The 17,500-nt window shown below is 32.1% G+C and overlaps 1 protein-coding gene across 3 annotated transcripts in view; it reads right to left on the minus strand.

Moving 5' to 3' along the window:
- Positions 1 to 1,523: 1,523 nt before the first annotated feature.
- The window catches only part of LOC106875338 (FMRFamide receptor), a 561,393-nt gene continuing 545,416 nt past the window's right edge, over positions 1,524 to 17,500 (minus strand). For all 3 annotated transcript variants that reach the window (XM_052966543.2, XM_089348822.1, XM_089348821.1), the window contains one exon: positions 1,524 to 3,083. In XM_052966543.2, coding sequence (XP_052822503.1) covers positions 1,735 to 2,853 — 1,119 coding nt within the window. In that variant the 5' untranslated portion in view covers positions 2,854 to 3,083 and the 3' untranslated portion in view covers positions 1,524 to 1,734. The remainder of the gene's footprint in view (positions 3,084 to 17,500) is intronic.

The following is a 17,500-nucleotide window of genomic DNA, read 5'->3' on the forward strand; positions in this document are numbered from 1 at the left end:
ACTTAAACCTTAGAATCCCGTTTTTCGGCCATAATGATTCGATGCTACACTATGTGTTGTATCGTTTCTTTGTATTTAAAATGGCAGAAAATAATTTGAACTAGATTTCGCAGTTGTTTCTCACATGAAAAAAAATTCCGATACACAACCGTTGGTTAAATGCTATTCCTAACAATGCCGCTTTGCATGTAGGTACTTGCAAGCTTGATTTTCAATGGAAGAATATCAATTCATTCCTAAAGTGCGAGAAGTTTCTGCGAAATTATAAAATTAGGTTTTACATTGTATATAAGTACATACTAAGTTGTCAGTTAGACAACCCAAATTTTACATAAATAAATAGAATTCTATAAGAAATGTTGGTTTGCTCTATAACTTGCTGAATGATATTGACCTCATTATAAAATTGGGTACGTTTGTTTGAGCAACAAATATTGTGATATGCAAGCTCAACATACCAGGTAACAGTTAATTTCCGTGAATGAATTACGCATATTTCTCTCAAACTGGGTAATATATAGGACAAAGAGGCCTATCGTTCAACCTCCTCTACATTGGATACAAAAAAAACCTTCTGCCAATGTTCAGAAATCTGATTGAGTTACGCAATATATAAATGTTTTTTAAAGAATTCTAGTTAAGTTAGTAAAATAATTTAACATGTGTGACAAATAGTATTGTGAAATTTTAAATGCCTACTTGTACCTGATTGTCTCGGAATAAAAAGAAAATTCATTCAAATGTTAAGTGAACACAAAATCTTGAAGAAGATTTTAAAATTTAGACATGTTATGGGAGATTAAAATTGATATGTATCTTCAATAGTTATCACGGAAGGGATTTGACCACTTCCTATGTAAGACTACTCATTTGCTATTATGACATGTTTCGAAGCAATAATGTTTATTTCTCTACATACACAAACTCATGTACACGCACGCGCGCGTGTTACACACATACATACATAAATACGTACATATATATATATGTATATATGTATTTATATATATATATATATATATATATATATATATATATATATATATATATATATATATATATATATATATATATATATATATATATATATATATATATAAATTAGTATGTATATGCAAATATATGTTTGTATTATGTATGTTTACACAGACACACATATGTAAACTTATATTATTCTTTTACTCTTTTACTCGTTTCAGCCATGCGGCTATATTATATATACATATAAATATATATATATATATATATATATATATATATATATATATATATATATATATATATATACATATATATATATATATATATATATATATATATATATATATATATATATATATATATATATATATATATATATATATCAATGTAATATAAGTGATGTTTATATATCATATATGTGCGTTTATGCATATATTTATGTCGATTTTGTCTATGGAACCAATCCTGAAGTACCATGTGCCTTTATTCGAAGTCGTCTTTCTGAAAAAAAATGTGTTCTAATAACGTTTTTAAACCCAAGTGGTACAAATAGTTTTATCCATACTTAACTTAGCTTCAGTAAACATTTTTTTTCTCTTAAATGTGAGTTAAAATGATGAAATTAAAATGGGAGTTAAATGTACAGTGTTTTAGGAATTGTGTCACCAAGATATTTATACACATTTACACATTTTTGATATTTCCGTACACATTGTCAAAAATCTTTATGCTCACAACCAGTCAGATATGTTTTCAAACGTGTGTCGTAGCTGTTTTTTGAATTGTTAGCTTTGTTGCTATAGACAGGTTATTTTTTTGATCTGATAACCGCCTATATTCACTTTCATCAGGTTCCATTGTAATACGTCGACCACCTAAACGATGACAAAATATCGTTCGGAAATGCTCACGAAACACTTTGTTAAACAAACAGTAGAGTACAAAATTTAATGCAGCATTCACAGCTAAAAGTGTATCTGTGAATTCTCGAATACCTTTGACGAGTAGATTTTCGTCATAATAACCTAAGCCGAAGCATGCTGACATGATAGCGTCCGGTGTGATACAAACTACAAAAACAACAATAACCATAATTAACATGAACGTGATTCTGTTTCTTGCTGAAAATCTTCGATTGGCTCGCGTTTTTCGAAGAGCGTTAATTATATAAGTATTAAGTATGATTAGCACCAAAAAGGGAATTACAGATCTTAGTAAATTTTGTATCCAATTGTAAGCTGTCTCGAAATTCTCGTTCATCCATAATTCAGTTACGTGTATGTCATAAACCGTTTTGTTTTGATTATAATCAAAGCAGGATACAGTTTTATATCTTATAGCTGACGGTATGGCAAGAATAGTCATGCATGTGTAAATAACAGCACTGACAATAATTGCGATCCTTCGGGTACATAAGGTTTTAGCTTGTGCCGCATGACATACCATTAGATATCTTTCAGCTGCAACTGATACGATCAGCCATGACGAAACACAGGCTGCAAGGTTGAATATAAAATGAGCGTACGGATAAATATAGCCAAATGCTGTTTTGCCTATTGTCGGATAGGATCGTGAAATAAGAAGAACTATAAAGTACATTAAATCATTCATCAATTTAATCATGTCTGAAATTGCCAACGCACTTAGGAATGCATTTGTCGAGGTTCGCATCGTCTTTTGTGTCAATACAATTATTGTTAGTGCATTGCCAATTATTCCTGGAATGCAAAATATAGGATAAAGTATAAGACCAGTAATAAATTGCGATTGCGTATAAAATTCACTGTATTCTCTCTCTTCGGCTTCCTCTGTTGCAGTAGCATTCTGCATTGCGATTTGTGTACAGTTTGGTAGAATGCGATTACTTGCCATTTTTAATATTTCATGTATATATATCTATGATTTCTGTATGTACACATATATACATATACACACATATATAGTCATATATATGTGTGTATATGTGCATATGGTGGTATATATATATGCATATGTGTGTGTGTGTCTGTGTGTGTGAGTGTGTGTGTTTCTGTGTGTGTTTGTATATTAACTTAATATTTTGGTGTTCTTATATAGCTGGATTACAATAGGTCCTGTGATTCCTGAAAAAGAAAAAAAAAGTATTGGTCGGTCATATTTCACATAAAATCATAAACTGTAGATAATACAAAAAGAAAAATGTAAGATGCTGAGAACACAGATCAATTTGTAAAAATTGCAAGCGATAGAAAAACGAAAGCAACACACAAACACACACATCCACGCAAGTACATGTGTGTGTGTGTGTGTGTGTGTGTGTGTGTGTGTGTGTGTGTGTGTGTGTGTGTGTGTATGTAAGTGTTAAATTAAGAATTAAAAGCAGCACTAGTAATGTTAATATTATCGATCGCACATATATAATATATGTATTTTGTTAATTCACCCAATTTTCGGCGGGATAACGGTAAGGGAAACTCTATAATAGTGTTGGGTGTTAAAAGGCTTGAAAGTCATAGACCAAGCGAAACAACTCGACTTTCATCGAAACAAGGGCGCTGGGTACTGATATTTCACTGGGTCTTATCAATATCATATACTTGGATTGAACAGAAGACACACTGATAGTTTAGTTTATGAATACTTAGGAAGAGTTCAAATTCTATTTCGGGATGCGCTATGGCAATGCACATGAGTAAGTAAATTAAATTATAGAATAGAGTAGCGCTAGTAATGTTGATATCATTAATCGCACATGCACAGTGTTTTGTCTAATCACCGGTTTTTCTGCGGGATATCGCTAAGGGAAACATTCTAATAGCGGTGGGTGTTCAAATACCTGCAAATCATAGAACAGGCAAGACCACTCGCCTCGGATTGAACCAAAATTTTGACATTATATCTTTATATGCATAGACCGGGTATTTACTTCGTCTAAGGTTCGATCCAAGTACGTGGTCTTCATAAGCCTCAATACTGGCGAAATATTACGAGTTTCCTTAATCACCCTCCCGTGCAAATTCGTGCGAATTAGCAAAGCACAGAGATTATGTATTTGCGGTCGTTGCCGTTTACATTACTAGTGTCGCTTTTTAACTTGTAATATCACATATCTATCTATCTATCTATCTATCTATCTATATCTATATCTATCTATCTATATATATATATATATATATATATATATATATATATGAGAGAGAGAGAGAGTTTCTCTGTTTGAGGGGGTTGTAGGTGGGTACGGGTGTGTCTGTGTCTATCGGGTCACACAATTTTGAGGTCAGTTTCGGGCAACATTTTGATTTGCTTCTATCGATTAATTTTCGCCGATGTTTCACGGATGCGTAGATTTCTACTCAGACAAACATTTATGAAAATGTGCATATAAATATTGTATTGAAATAAGCTACAACCAAATAAATTACATTAAAAGACTTACATTTTTCTATATGTAATGAAGAAATAGAGTCACCCTCTCAAAAGCACACGCACACATACATCCAAAAAAGATGTATGTACATGTATTTATGCACGTGTATATTAAAGATATTGTGTGTAAGAGACAGAGAGAAACAGAAAGGGACAGCGAGTGAGTGCTACTTACACATATATGCAAAACATTTTTGGCATCTGTTGTTATTTTATAAATGACCTTCTGTATACATAAAGCTACATCCTTTAATTTGCTGCTTTTCTTTACATAATATGAGAAGACACATTGCCGAACTGTTATTCTAACGTGTAATATCTATTTATCAACCGAAGAGACATATCTGCATCGTCGGATGCTCCTAAACCAGTTGTTAAGTATCTTACCCGTGATAGTTCGATGTTAGATGGGTCGAAACAATTGTAGTGATCAATAAAAATGCTCCTATCTTCCACCTTCCGTCTCTCATAACCAAATTTGTGTGTGTATGCGTTTAGATAGATAGATAGAGAGAGAGAGAGAGAGAGAGAGAGAGAGAGAGAGAGAGATGGATGGATGAATGGATGGATGGATGGATGGATGTATAGATAGATAGATAGATAGATAGATAGATAGACAGACATACTGACAGACAGACAGCCACATAGATAGACAGACAGACAGACAAATAGATAGATAGATAGATAGATAGATAGATAGATAGATAGATAGATAGATAGGTATGTATGTAGGGAGGTAGGTAGGTAGGTAGATAGGTAGGTAGGTAGGTAGGTTGCTAGGTAGGTAGACAGTGAGACAGATACACAAGCGGGCAGATTGGGAGGTAGTCGGTGGTGAAGGTAGCAGTAGTTAGTACTATAATGAAGGGGTGTTGGAGGGAGAGTACTGAGGTAATTTAATGTAATATTTTCGAAGATGTTTTGCTTTTTACATAAATATTAAAATTGCCATGAAAAATATTCTCGAAGGAGTCGTTATTGAGTGCGCCACTTATAAATGTTTCAAAGAAAAGTGATACCTCAGTTTCACAAATTTCCTCTTCGTTTTTGATAAATACAGTGATTGATGTCATTTTTTTCTATTTTTTACTTGCTTTATTTAATAAGTAAAATTGCAAAAGAATCCCGTGGAATATTTACATTATCAATATTTGGGACGATGTTTTAGAATCCAAATACGAATACCATTGAAATATAGTATCATACAGAAGTTATTAAGATACAATATATAACAGAATTGAGGTTGGATATAAATATCAACAATATTAATAACTGAAAGTTGAGAAGTGATATATCAGATTCTCGATAGTCATAAAGTTTTTACGAGTGATTACACACTATATTGCTATGAGGAAAGCTTATCGAATCAGGCTTAAGAAACATGCCAATTAAGTAATTGCTAAAGATAAACCCATCATAGCCTTCTAAACTTAAAAAGCACAGAGCTATATTATAAGGCTATAAGTAGATGAAATATATTTGCGTCAGCAAAGAAAAGACGTGGAATGTAACACTGAACAGAAAACATGTATTTCGCAATATTATAGTATTGATATGAATGTATAAAAATTATGATTTAGGATCTGTAAATCAGTAAATGCATAAGGAGCAATTTTTCTTTCAGTGATACTAAATAGATGAATTTACATTATTTATTCTTGTGTAAAGCGAGGCTGTCTATTTTATATATACGTACGTGTATGTGTGTTTGTGTGTGTGTGTGTATCTGTGTGTATATGTATATGCGCGCGTGTGTGTGTGTGTGTGTGTGGGTGTTTATGTTAAGAATTGTAATGGACAAAATACGTGTCTGAGTATATGGCGGTTCAATCTGCATGAATATATCTTGCCTTTTCCAGAAGCGGAAGTATAGAAGATAACACCACTTTTTATCCTGATTATACAGTGGAAGTTAGGAAACATCGATAAAGAGGAAATTTAGAATTTTAGTTTTCCAAAAGTACAGCCAGAATCTTATACAGCAATACAAACAAAAAACACCAGAAGGATTTAAACTGGAAAAGATGGTAGTTTTAATATCCAAAACGCTGTGCTATATAAACTCATTATTATAACATCACAAACTCTGCAAATATTTCTGTAGTGATCTTAGATTCATGTAAGTATGCACAGAAAGTATGTACAATGTCTATAGAATAATAATAAAACTCTGCAAATATTTCTGTAGTGATCATAGTTTCATGTAAGTATGTTCAGAAAGTATGTACAATGTCTATAGAATAATAGTTACGAAAATTCTAGGTTAAATGTTAGCCTATTTTCAGTACCATTTTCCCAGCATTTCATTTTTTTTTTTTTTTTCCACTATTGTCATTCACATTAGTTTAGTCGTTTTCATTACCCATATGAATATCTTTGAACGCTTCAATGACATGTAGGAAACATTTCTTTTATTATTGTCAACAACAGGTTTGGATTTCATTGGGCTTCAGTCTTCATGAACTATGAAATTCTGAGATGAGAGGATTTCCCAGGGATTTCATTAGCTTAGACGTGGATTGGACCCATACTTACCGAACATACTCTCTTTACGTGTTTCAGTCATTTGACTGTGGCCATGCTGGAGCACCGCCTTTAGTCGAGCAAATCGTCCCCAGGACTTATTTATTGTAAGCCTAGTAGTTATTGTATCGCTCTATTTTACCGAACCGCTAAGTTACGAGGACGTAAACACACCAGCGTCGGTTGTCAAGCGATGTTTGGAAGACAAACTCAGAAACACAAACATACACACACACACACACACACGCACATACACACACACACACACACACACACACACACACACACACACACACACACACATATATATATATATATATATATATATATACATACATATATACGACGAGATTCTGTCAGTTTCCGTCTACCACATCCACTCACAAGGTTTTGGTTAGCCTGAGGCTAGAGTAGAAGATACTTGCACAAGGTGCCACGCAATACGACTGAATCCTGAACCATGTGGTTCGTAAGCAAGCTACTTACCACACAGTCACTGCTACGCCTATAAGATTATTGTAGATAATATTTGTGTACAAATACATATATATACTCATAAAAAAATGTGTTTGCTGTTATATATATATATATATACACACGCGCACACACACAAACATACCTCTGTGTGTGTGTGTGTGTGTGTGTGTGTGTGTGTGTGTGTGTATGTGTGTGTGTGTGCGTGCGTGTGTGCGTGTGTGTAGGAAGATGTGTATCAGCGATTTTTATGTGTTTACGTGTTAAGAACATTTTGTAATAACGTTGTACAATGTATATTTCAAAGAAGTTCCATGTTAAAATAATTTTATAGTAAGAGCTGTCTTTCACATATGTTATTATATAAACAGGCATGAGACCTAAGGGAACGCTTATTCTTGATTATTGAACCTTTTCGTCTATCTTTGCCTGTAACTATATTTAACTTGTCTTTTTTCGGTGCTGTGCACTTTTGCCTCTATAATCAGGTGATAAATGTATTATTCAGCTTTTGGTCTAGAAACTTTATGTCAGCAGCATTTTCAGTGAAGTATTATTTCCTTGTTCGCGACTGAATATTAAGATATAATAGTTTTAAATCTATCGTAGGTTATATATTTGTTTCCGTAAGTATTAAGAATGAAATAGCTAGTTGAGTCGGAATTTTAGATGTGCATGTGACATTCTTTTCCTGAGTGTATAATATTTTGTTACAAAGCGAGTAATTTATTCTGAACATGACTCGTTTTATGAATTATTTCTAACTACTCCATAGAAATACGTGATGCTGTTTCTGGAAATTTTCGAGTGATAATTGGAAAAGTGCAATGTAATATGAAATCACAAGACCTATATATAATGTGTCCCCCAAAAAACATTATGGCATTGCTTATTCGAGTCGATATTAATCATTATATATTATCTAAAGCATTTCTGAAATTTGTTGAATGAGATCTTTTCAAATAATCAAATGTCGATGTTAATGCAGCACCTCCACATTACCAGAACAACAAAGCAAATATGGAAGATATGTGAGCCTAATGAAACTTCATAATCAATTATTAAAGAACGAGCATTAAGAAGGAAACTATTAAAAGGGTGTTCGTTACGTTTATACTTTGTGCAAACACGATGCGTGTCGCTCATAATTCCGCAGTCTGCACGCATGGATCGTTGCGTGAAACGAGATACCGCTAGCACATAGTAAATAAATAATTTGGAATTAGGGGCGACACATCAGGATTTTCTTACGTTGAATTTGCCAGTAATGCCTTGAACTGTCGAGATATTTGATTATAAACATGCATTGTAAATTAGAACACAGTTAATTTTTGTCGCTGGAAATGTGGAAACATTTACATATACTGAATAGAGCAATTTTCCCTATTATGTTTATTGTCGTTGATGATATGAAAACAGAATCAGAATATGCCACTTATCGTTGTGCTTCAAATACCAATATACAGTTATTTATTTTACCAATATTTTTTTTTTCTTTTTAACATGTGTTTCTTTCTATTTGTAGTTCTTATACGCAAAATCTCAGAAATTTGAGGTAATAATTGGGGAATATATATGACAGTTTTTCTGTTAAGGTAAATTCTATGCAATATTTACAAATCAGAATGTGTGGCCAAACGTTTTCCGAAATATTGGCTATCAAACAAACATAAACCAAATACGTGTAACCTAATTTAATGTGTTTTAGCTTTGCATCAACTAATGGTGTACTATTTTATTTTGGCTCAATGTTTATAATCCGTCACAGAATATTCTCTCGCCCACATTCACCGGAAGAGGCAACAGGTGAACAACTCACTACCAAATTATTTGTTCAACATGGTCCACCAACCTCCAATTTTAGCATTCGTGCATGCATCCACAGATGATTATCTTTACCAAGTATTGATATTACCTAACCACCTGTCAGTGTCTCTTTTCCTAATAAATGTGATGTGTTTTTTTTTTCAATATATTCCAATCAACTAACCCAATTATTGTGTGACAGTTGGCTAGCAAATGAAAGCTGTACAAGGAATTGTATGCGTTGTTGTTTTATATTCACTAGATCAGATGATAAACAAGAATTATGTGAATTGAATAAATTATGCACAATTATCTATGTCTTAAAATACAGATATAATATTATCTAATAGGTAACATCTTGACACACTATAATCAACCTGTTGATGATCTAGTATTGCTGATACTGATTCTAACTCATATAAGGGATATACATGCATGCGTATAAACATGTATCACAAACACATACAAGAAATATATATATGCATTCATATATATATATATATATATATATATATATATATATATATATATATATATATATATATATATATATATATATATATATATATTTATATATATTTGTGTGTGTATATATATATATATATATATATATATATATATATATATATATATATATGTATATATATATATATATGTATATAAATGAGAAATTGAAAATGGAGGTAAACGCTCATGGTTTTATTAAATCATTTGCATATTGCAAATCAAAGATGTGTTAAGATGACGACTTTGTTACAGTTTTCAGTCGACTCATATTGAAAATGCTGTCATCCGGCTGGTACCTGACTGCTATTTGCATCTTTCAGCTTGAATGAATGCCTGGCCTGTAGGATTACGCCTACCATGTAGAAGTTGAAGATGACTGGGGCAAGTATGCATCCTTGCCTAACATCGACTTGGACAGGGAAGAAGTCAGATTGGGTGCCATTATAGTCGACTCTGGCAATCATTCTGTTATAGAAGTTCATCAGAAAAGCTAGAAAAGGTGGTGGACACCTAAATTTTGTCAGGATTTCCCAGAAAACCTCACGGTCAATGGTGTCGAAAGCTTTGTTGAAGTCTATAAAAGCCATGTAAAGAGAGTGGTTTTGCTCACGGCATTTCTCCTGGAGAAGACTACGACAAAATTCATATCAACAGTCAAGCGGGCGCTTCGGAAACCACATTGGCTTTCAGACTGTACAACATTGGCAACATGCCTCAGAAGTCGTGATAAGCGGACTCGAGCACTGACCTTACGAGCAACCGAAAGCAAGGGGATGCTTCGGCTATTTCCACATACTGCTGTGTCAACTTTGTTTTTGTATATGGCAACAATATTGGCATCTTTCCATTGTTGGGGCACGCAGTGGGATTTGATGCTCTGCAGATGAAAGCGTGGATGTGGGTCTTGAGGGACCGGCCGCCATACCTCAAGATGTCGGTTGGCAGATGGCCAATGTGGGATGCCTTGTTCAAGTTGAGGCCATTTATCACAGATTTCTTTTTCTCCAAAGGCTGGTGTATCAGCTATCGATGGGTGGTAGTGAAGGGATGTTGTAAAAAAAAGAAGGTTCTATGGAGTTTATTCGAGTTGTAATATACAGATGATACGGCTCTTGTCAGCCATAGCTCATGCTAGCCTAGTCATCAATACCAAAAGGACGGAAATCCTCCAACAGCCTTTTGCCACCGACATCAACTCATACTCCTCCCATGTTGAAGATGTGACAATTACTAATGTTAACCAATTCACGTACATTGACTCAGTCCTCAACAACACGCTCGATCTGCGTTTGGTCGGCTAAGTACTCGCGTCCTCCTCAACAAAAAACATCAGCATCAAATCGCTTATTCCTTCATATCATCGACATACGTTTCAATGGATGCATTCAAAATAAATCCGACAGGATCCATCGAAATATGAGTTGATTATATGAAGATATAAATGATTGCATCACATACATTTGTCTCAAATTTCAAATTATCCTATATTCTGCAAAATACGTGTCGCTTATTCACTCCCACACAAGTGTGATCACTGATTTCTAGGACTCTTATATGACATCTTGTAATTGTTCTCTTGGATCTTTCCTATAAATTGAACATTCAAATATATACATATATATATATATATATATATATATATATATATATATATATATATATATATATATATATAAATACATATATAAACAAAATTAAGGGATCAGCAAACAGGTTGCTTCACCACATACTGAAGTTCAGAAATAGCAGCTAAAAATGCTGAAACTCCAACAGATAGCAGTTACCCGCAACTCACATAGGCAAAACAAGAAGAAAAATACCGAGTTTCAGCATTTTTAGCTGCTATTTTTGAACTTTGGTATGTGGTGAAGCAACCTGTTTGCTGATCCCTTAATTTTGTTTATAAATGTATAAGAACTTTTTATGTTCTCCATATTTTTTCCTTCCTCTCTATATGTAAAACAAACATCCTGATGAAGGGAGTGTCTAATCTCTAATATGAGTACAACACCATATTAATAGACACATCTCAGAAACGGTCCGTAGATGTATGCTTTTAACTTAACTTTTATATTATATGCTTTTTGTTTTTTAATCCTATCCTAATGTACACGTTATTAATATAATACATGCAAATTTATAACTTCATCATACCGTATATATTTACCCATTATATGTTATATCATAATGTACGTTTACATATCATAATGTTTTAACTTTAATTGTCATATTTTTATACAACTTAGAAATCATGCATATTTATAAATATATTTTTTTTAATAAATATTTTGAACATTCATGATATTTCAAAAGTTTTTATTATTGTATTTGTTGTCTTTTTACCGTACCTTTTAGACACTTTAGAGACTGAATACTATAAATTCATTTATTGATTCTTGAAGGAATTGAACACACATATCGTATCTTGCGTTGGACATATGGTATTATTCCTGTGATTTTCCACCCTTACGTATCCATTTTTACTATAACATGAATTCTCGCTTATGCTGAGCACTTCAACTCTAGCCCGTCTTTATGTATTGTTATATTAACAATACATAATTATACAAAAATTACAGTTTATATATATATATATATATATATATATATATATATATATATATATATATATATATATATATATATATATATATATATATATATAGCTATCTTATTAAAGGTTAGCATCAGTTTAGTTTACATTTAGTTTCCAGATGCTATTTTGAGAAGGTAAATTTTCCTCATATTTATAACGTTGTTGATTGGCATTGGTGAATGTATGTCGCCCTACTTCATTGACTGTGGCATCATCTGAAAGTGCTTTTTCTGATACTGGGCACTAATTTCCGTATAGAAATACTATCAATTATCTGTTTTGTCTTATTTCTTGTGACTTCCTTCGGAACTTTCATTTTCGTTCCCTTTTTAATTCTTATATGAAATGAGATTATAATTTTAATCGCAAAAATGTGTAAGTATAACGGTTAAATACAATACAATAAATGATAAACGAAACAGGAATGCATTTGTTGTTTAATTATCTACAGCTGCATAATAGAAAAAAATATCTGTACAAGTATTTTCCTTCACATAAAATTCAAATAATTTGCCTAAAAATATTAAATTTTGTATTTTCGTTGAAAATGTAATTATGAATTAACTAGGAATCACATTCATGGAAGCAACTATAAACATATAATCTATCCATTCAAAACATCCATAATTATAAATCTAGAATCGCCATTGTTGATATGAGTGGAAGCTATGAATAATAGCTGTATGTGCCCAATTCATAACTTTGTCCATATCATCGAGAAGAGCCCTCGTGGAAAAATACGGAGGCAATTAAATCTTCTGCCATGGCATCATATTCATTAGTAAAGAAAATTATATTTTATAGAAAAATAGAAATTGTGAGAATCATATACATGGATGCAGAATACAACAGGATATAGCTTTAAGCAAACTAATTATATTGGAAAATATAAGGTGTTCCTTTATATTATTAGAACGAGATTATTTTAATTTTTTCGCCACTGACAGTTGCTGGTTCCGTATAACACATTATAAGATATACCTGTTTTTTTTTATTATTTATTTTGATGAGTTTAAAATCCTATTAGCCTAGGCAGACAAGGGGTTTCTTCAGTTACCAAAGATTACCACGCTGCTATTATATGGCAGTCAAAAATTGACGGACAAGTAAATTATCAAAAGGGCTAAATGGGTGCTACACAAGCATGCTACGAATGCCTCTAAATGTGGAATGGCAGCAACTTATGACAAACGAATGTCTTTATGGGGACTTGTTTAAAATTAACAAGATAATCAGGCAAAACGGCTGTGAATACCTGGTCCCTGAGTACGTCACATTGAACTGATAGCATCCAAATTAGTCTTTTGCAACCCACTTCATGATGATATAAGAAGAGGAAAATGTCGTCACACCTATATTGACAATTTGATTGTAGACGTGGGCCTGGAATGTATTGAGGGCCTCGAGGCTGTGAGATTTTAGTAAATGCTTTCCGGGTCGGAAAGTAGATAATAATATTAATAATAATAATAATAATACTAATAATAATAATAATAATACTACTAATAATAATAATAATAATGGTGATGATGATGATGATGATGATGATGATGATGATGATGATGATGATGATGATGATAATCCTACTAGGAAAATATTTACACCCAGCTTGCATTAAGAGTTGATTAATCTCATCCTTGTTGGGATAAAGATTTTTTCCACATTTTCGTCTCCAGAGAAAATTTAAAGTTAAAATGTGCGCTTACGCACGTGTGTGTGTTATCTATCAAATGTGAATTTGTACTTTTCTTGATTGTATCTCCAATTTCTATTAGTTTTCAACGTGCTTCCATCTCCGTTCATGTGATTCACGTTTCGATCGGTAAACTTCTAATATCAGATAATTGCTTTCCCTTGTGATTTCTTTCTCTTTCTACTTATACAGTCACTGTTAAATTTTATTTCAGTTTCACTACCTGCATTCAATGTATCTAATACCACAAATAAATATGTTTTTCCTCTCAAATTGTGTCAAATTCAAGACGATTATCTCCTTTTCTTGATCAGCGCAATATAATTTATTACCGTAGTAAACAAATTTTGTAAGTACATCTATTTATGAACCGAGACAGGGAGCTCTACACAGTCATTCGACCTTCTGATTATAGCAATAAATCCTCTCTCAAATTAGGCAGCATGTTCAATAATATTGTTGTAAATATACTGAGAATAAAAGAAACGAATATATTCTCAGTTGCATGTTGTTGATTATAACTGAAGACCACAGTAGATACAACATACATAACTTTCGTTAATATCCCTCACCTTCACCACCACCATCATCATTATCATCGCTATCTTCATCTTCATCTTCACCATCATTAACAATGGTCACCTATAAATATCTTGGGTAAGACATCGACTGTTGAAAAGTTTTAAATTACCTTCAGTCGTTGAATGAGACTAAATTGAAATGTTATAAATGATTATCACTGTGAATTTTTCCGATTCGCAGTATTCTGGATTTATCCCTATTAATTATTTAGTATTGTTTCTTAATGAAATTAGTCCTGGTTGGATCAGAAAACGATGACAACGCTTGTGAAATCTGTTAACCATGTCATTGTAACAAAGGAACTGAGAAAATATGTAGGTATAACTCACTGTAATTTCCTTTAAAATTCTTTAGTGCCGATTATAGATAGTTTTAAACACTTTCACTTTAGACGTCAGCATATCTAGCTTTATTATTCGTTACTTGCACGAATGAAGTGTTGCAACACTAATCACGCTATCTGATTGTATATCGGTGACATTTCAGTATAGTCTATGTCATCATCTTTGACTTGCTCGTGACTTTCTTGATATTTACTGTCTGATATTTTTCGCTTATTTGACATGTCCACTGCTTTGATAGTCATCAACACCTGGAAATAAGGCTTGATGGCCTTTGCAACCGTATATTATGCGCAGCAAATAATACGTCATGTTAAATATATACAACTGAACAAATCCTGTATAGCATTTATTAAATTCTCACATCGTCTGCAGCGTATTAACTTTGTCTTAAGAAGCATCTGATATTGCTAACCTAGCATTGGGATTTGGCGTGACAGGGAACATTTCTGATAAGTTTTAATTTATTTTCCATACATTTTTTTATGTATGAACATCCTTTTATCACAAAGTACGTGTAATTGTCAGAAATGCGTAAAGCTGTTGTAACTGGCATACATCATTTAAACCTTTAAGCAACATGGAAACTTTGTTCTGACTTGACATTTTGGAGAACAATTGATCCAGATTTTTGTGCATCATATGGGATATTTTCTCACGAAATTTGCAATAATAATTTCAAAATAATATTCATTTAGTATGCGGATGTGACCTGCAATCACTAAATAGGACTCGTATTTAATAACACGTAAAAAAACAGATTAAAGAGGAGTTCTGTGACAATCGTGTCATCATGTAATCAATATCATTAATGAGTCATGAACAAATATTTCTAGATATTAATGGCTAATTAACCCAAATCGTATTATCGGTAGAAACGACATCGACATTGTATATTGCTCTGTTAACCTCCTGAATGTTATATGTAATTAAGATGAGTGGCCAGGTGGAGTCGAGCTAACCCGAGTGGGCAGATGAACAGATAGATATACGTTGTAAAACAAACAAAATGATCTTTTTCAATTATACTACTAGGCTAATATTTAAAGGGTGTTTCTAGATAAGATTCTTCATTTTCTATAATTAGAAAGGCATTGGTATAAACCATAGTAATTCTGACCGGATATTTTACATGATACTTTCAAGGACAGCAATAGTAGAAAGTTCATCAATCAAATCAATGAAAATATATTTTAGAACAAACATAACACAGCTTCCTTGGTTGTCTTAGATGACTCAGATCAGAATTTAAACGCAGTCGAAATGTTCAATTCAACACGTTCTTCCACACGAGAAAGTAAGCTAAGCACTATGGAAAAAGAGAAACACCACCCATCATTGTAGGCCTCTTGGGGATAAATACACCTATTAGTTTTAATAATTTGTAGGAGAGATTCTGCAATATATATTTACTTTGTATTCAAACATTCGTCTTGAGTGACCTGACTTCCATGATACAGTTTCTTTCTATCTTATTTATGATTTCAATTTCAATTGGAGTTGCTTTAGGATTTAAGGCATGCCTTACAAATAGTTCAAGAAGTAATAATTGTACTTATACATGTAAGAGTTTAAATGGATATATGATATCTATACTAGAATATGTAAATTCTAATTTCTATTCTTAATGATTTCATGCATTCTAAGAAAATTGCATAATAATAGTAATGGTGATATTCAAGCGATCATTTAGTCCTTGCAATTATGTAGTTAATAATAATTCTATCTGCTCTGATTATTGAGCGGATGTAAGTTTGTGAGTCGAAAATATATGGTTTTGAGGCTGTTTCTTTGGCAAACTTAAAGATTTAGGGTTTGACTTGATATTTTCTATAGCCCAAGCTTCTTTATTTGCTCTCTCCTTTTCATGAGACTGAAGTATATTAGTCTTTCAAGTAACCATCCGAAATCAGTTAAAGAAGCCTTGATAAATAATACAGGTAAACGAATATCCCTGTTATCTTCAGATTAGAACACTTTTAATAAACATGCTCCATATTATGATAAAGCATTAAAAGAAGCAGGATACAACTCTAATATAAAATTCTTTAAAACTACTGAATAACAATAATAATAATATAATAAGTATTCATAATAAAACTAATAATAAATCTAACAGTAAAAATATGAATAATAATAATAAAAGACAATATAACAAACTAAATAAAGATGAAAACAATATAGTTGTTAATAATGATTATAATAATAAAAGGAATAATGATAATGAGAATATGAGCAATAGTAAGAAACAATAAAGAATACACGAAGAGATATAATATACCTATGAATAATAATTGAATACGTATGATGTCTACTAATAATGATAATATGAAAAATATAAAAAATAAAAAGCTATTACATGGTTAATTAATCCGTACGGGGATCAGATTATGACTAATATTATTAAGGAGACACTTAAAATAGTAAGAATGGTTTTTAAAAAGGACAATCGTTCTTTGGGATACTCAACTTCGGGAAATGTAACAAATATCATTTCCTCTATAAATAATAAGAAATTAAATAATTACTATAATATTATAATCAATAATATAACCGATAGTGGTAGAAGAATTATGCAACATATAGAAAAAT

This window comes from Octopus bimaculoides, chromosome 3 (genome assembly GCF_046866305.1).
Source record: "Octopus bimaculoides isolate indiv1 chromosome 3, ASM4686630v1, whole genome shotgun sequence".
Taxonomy (NCBI): Eukaryota; Metazoa; Mollusca; class Cephalopoda; order Octopoda; family Octopodidae; genus Octopus; species Octopus bimaculoides.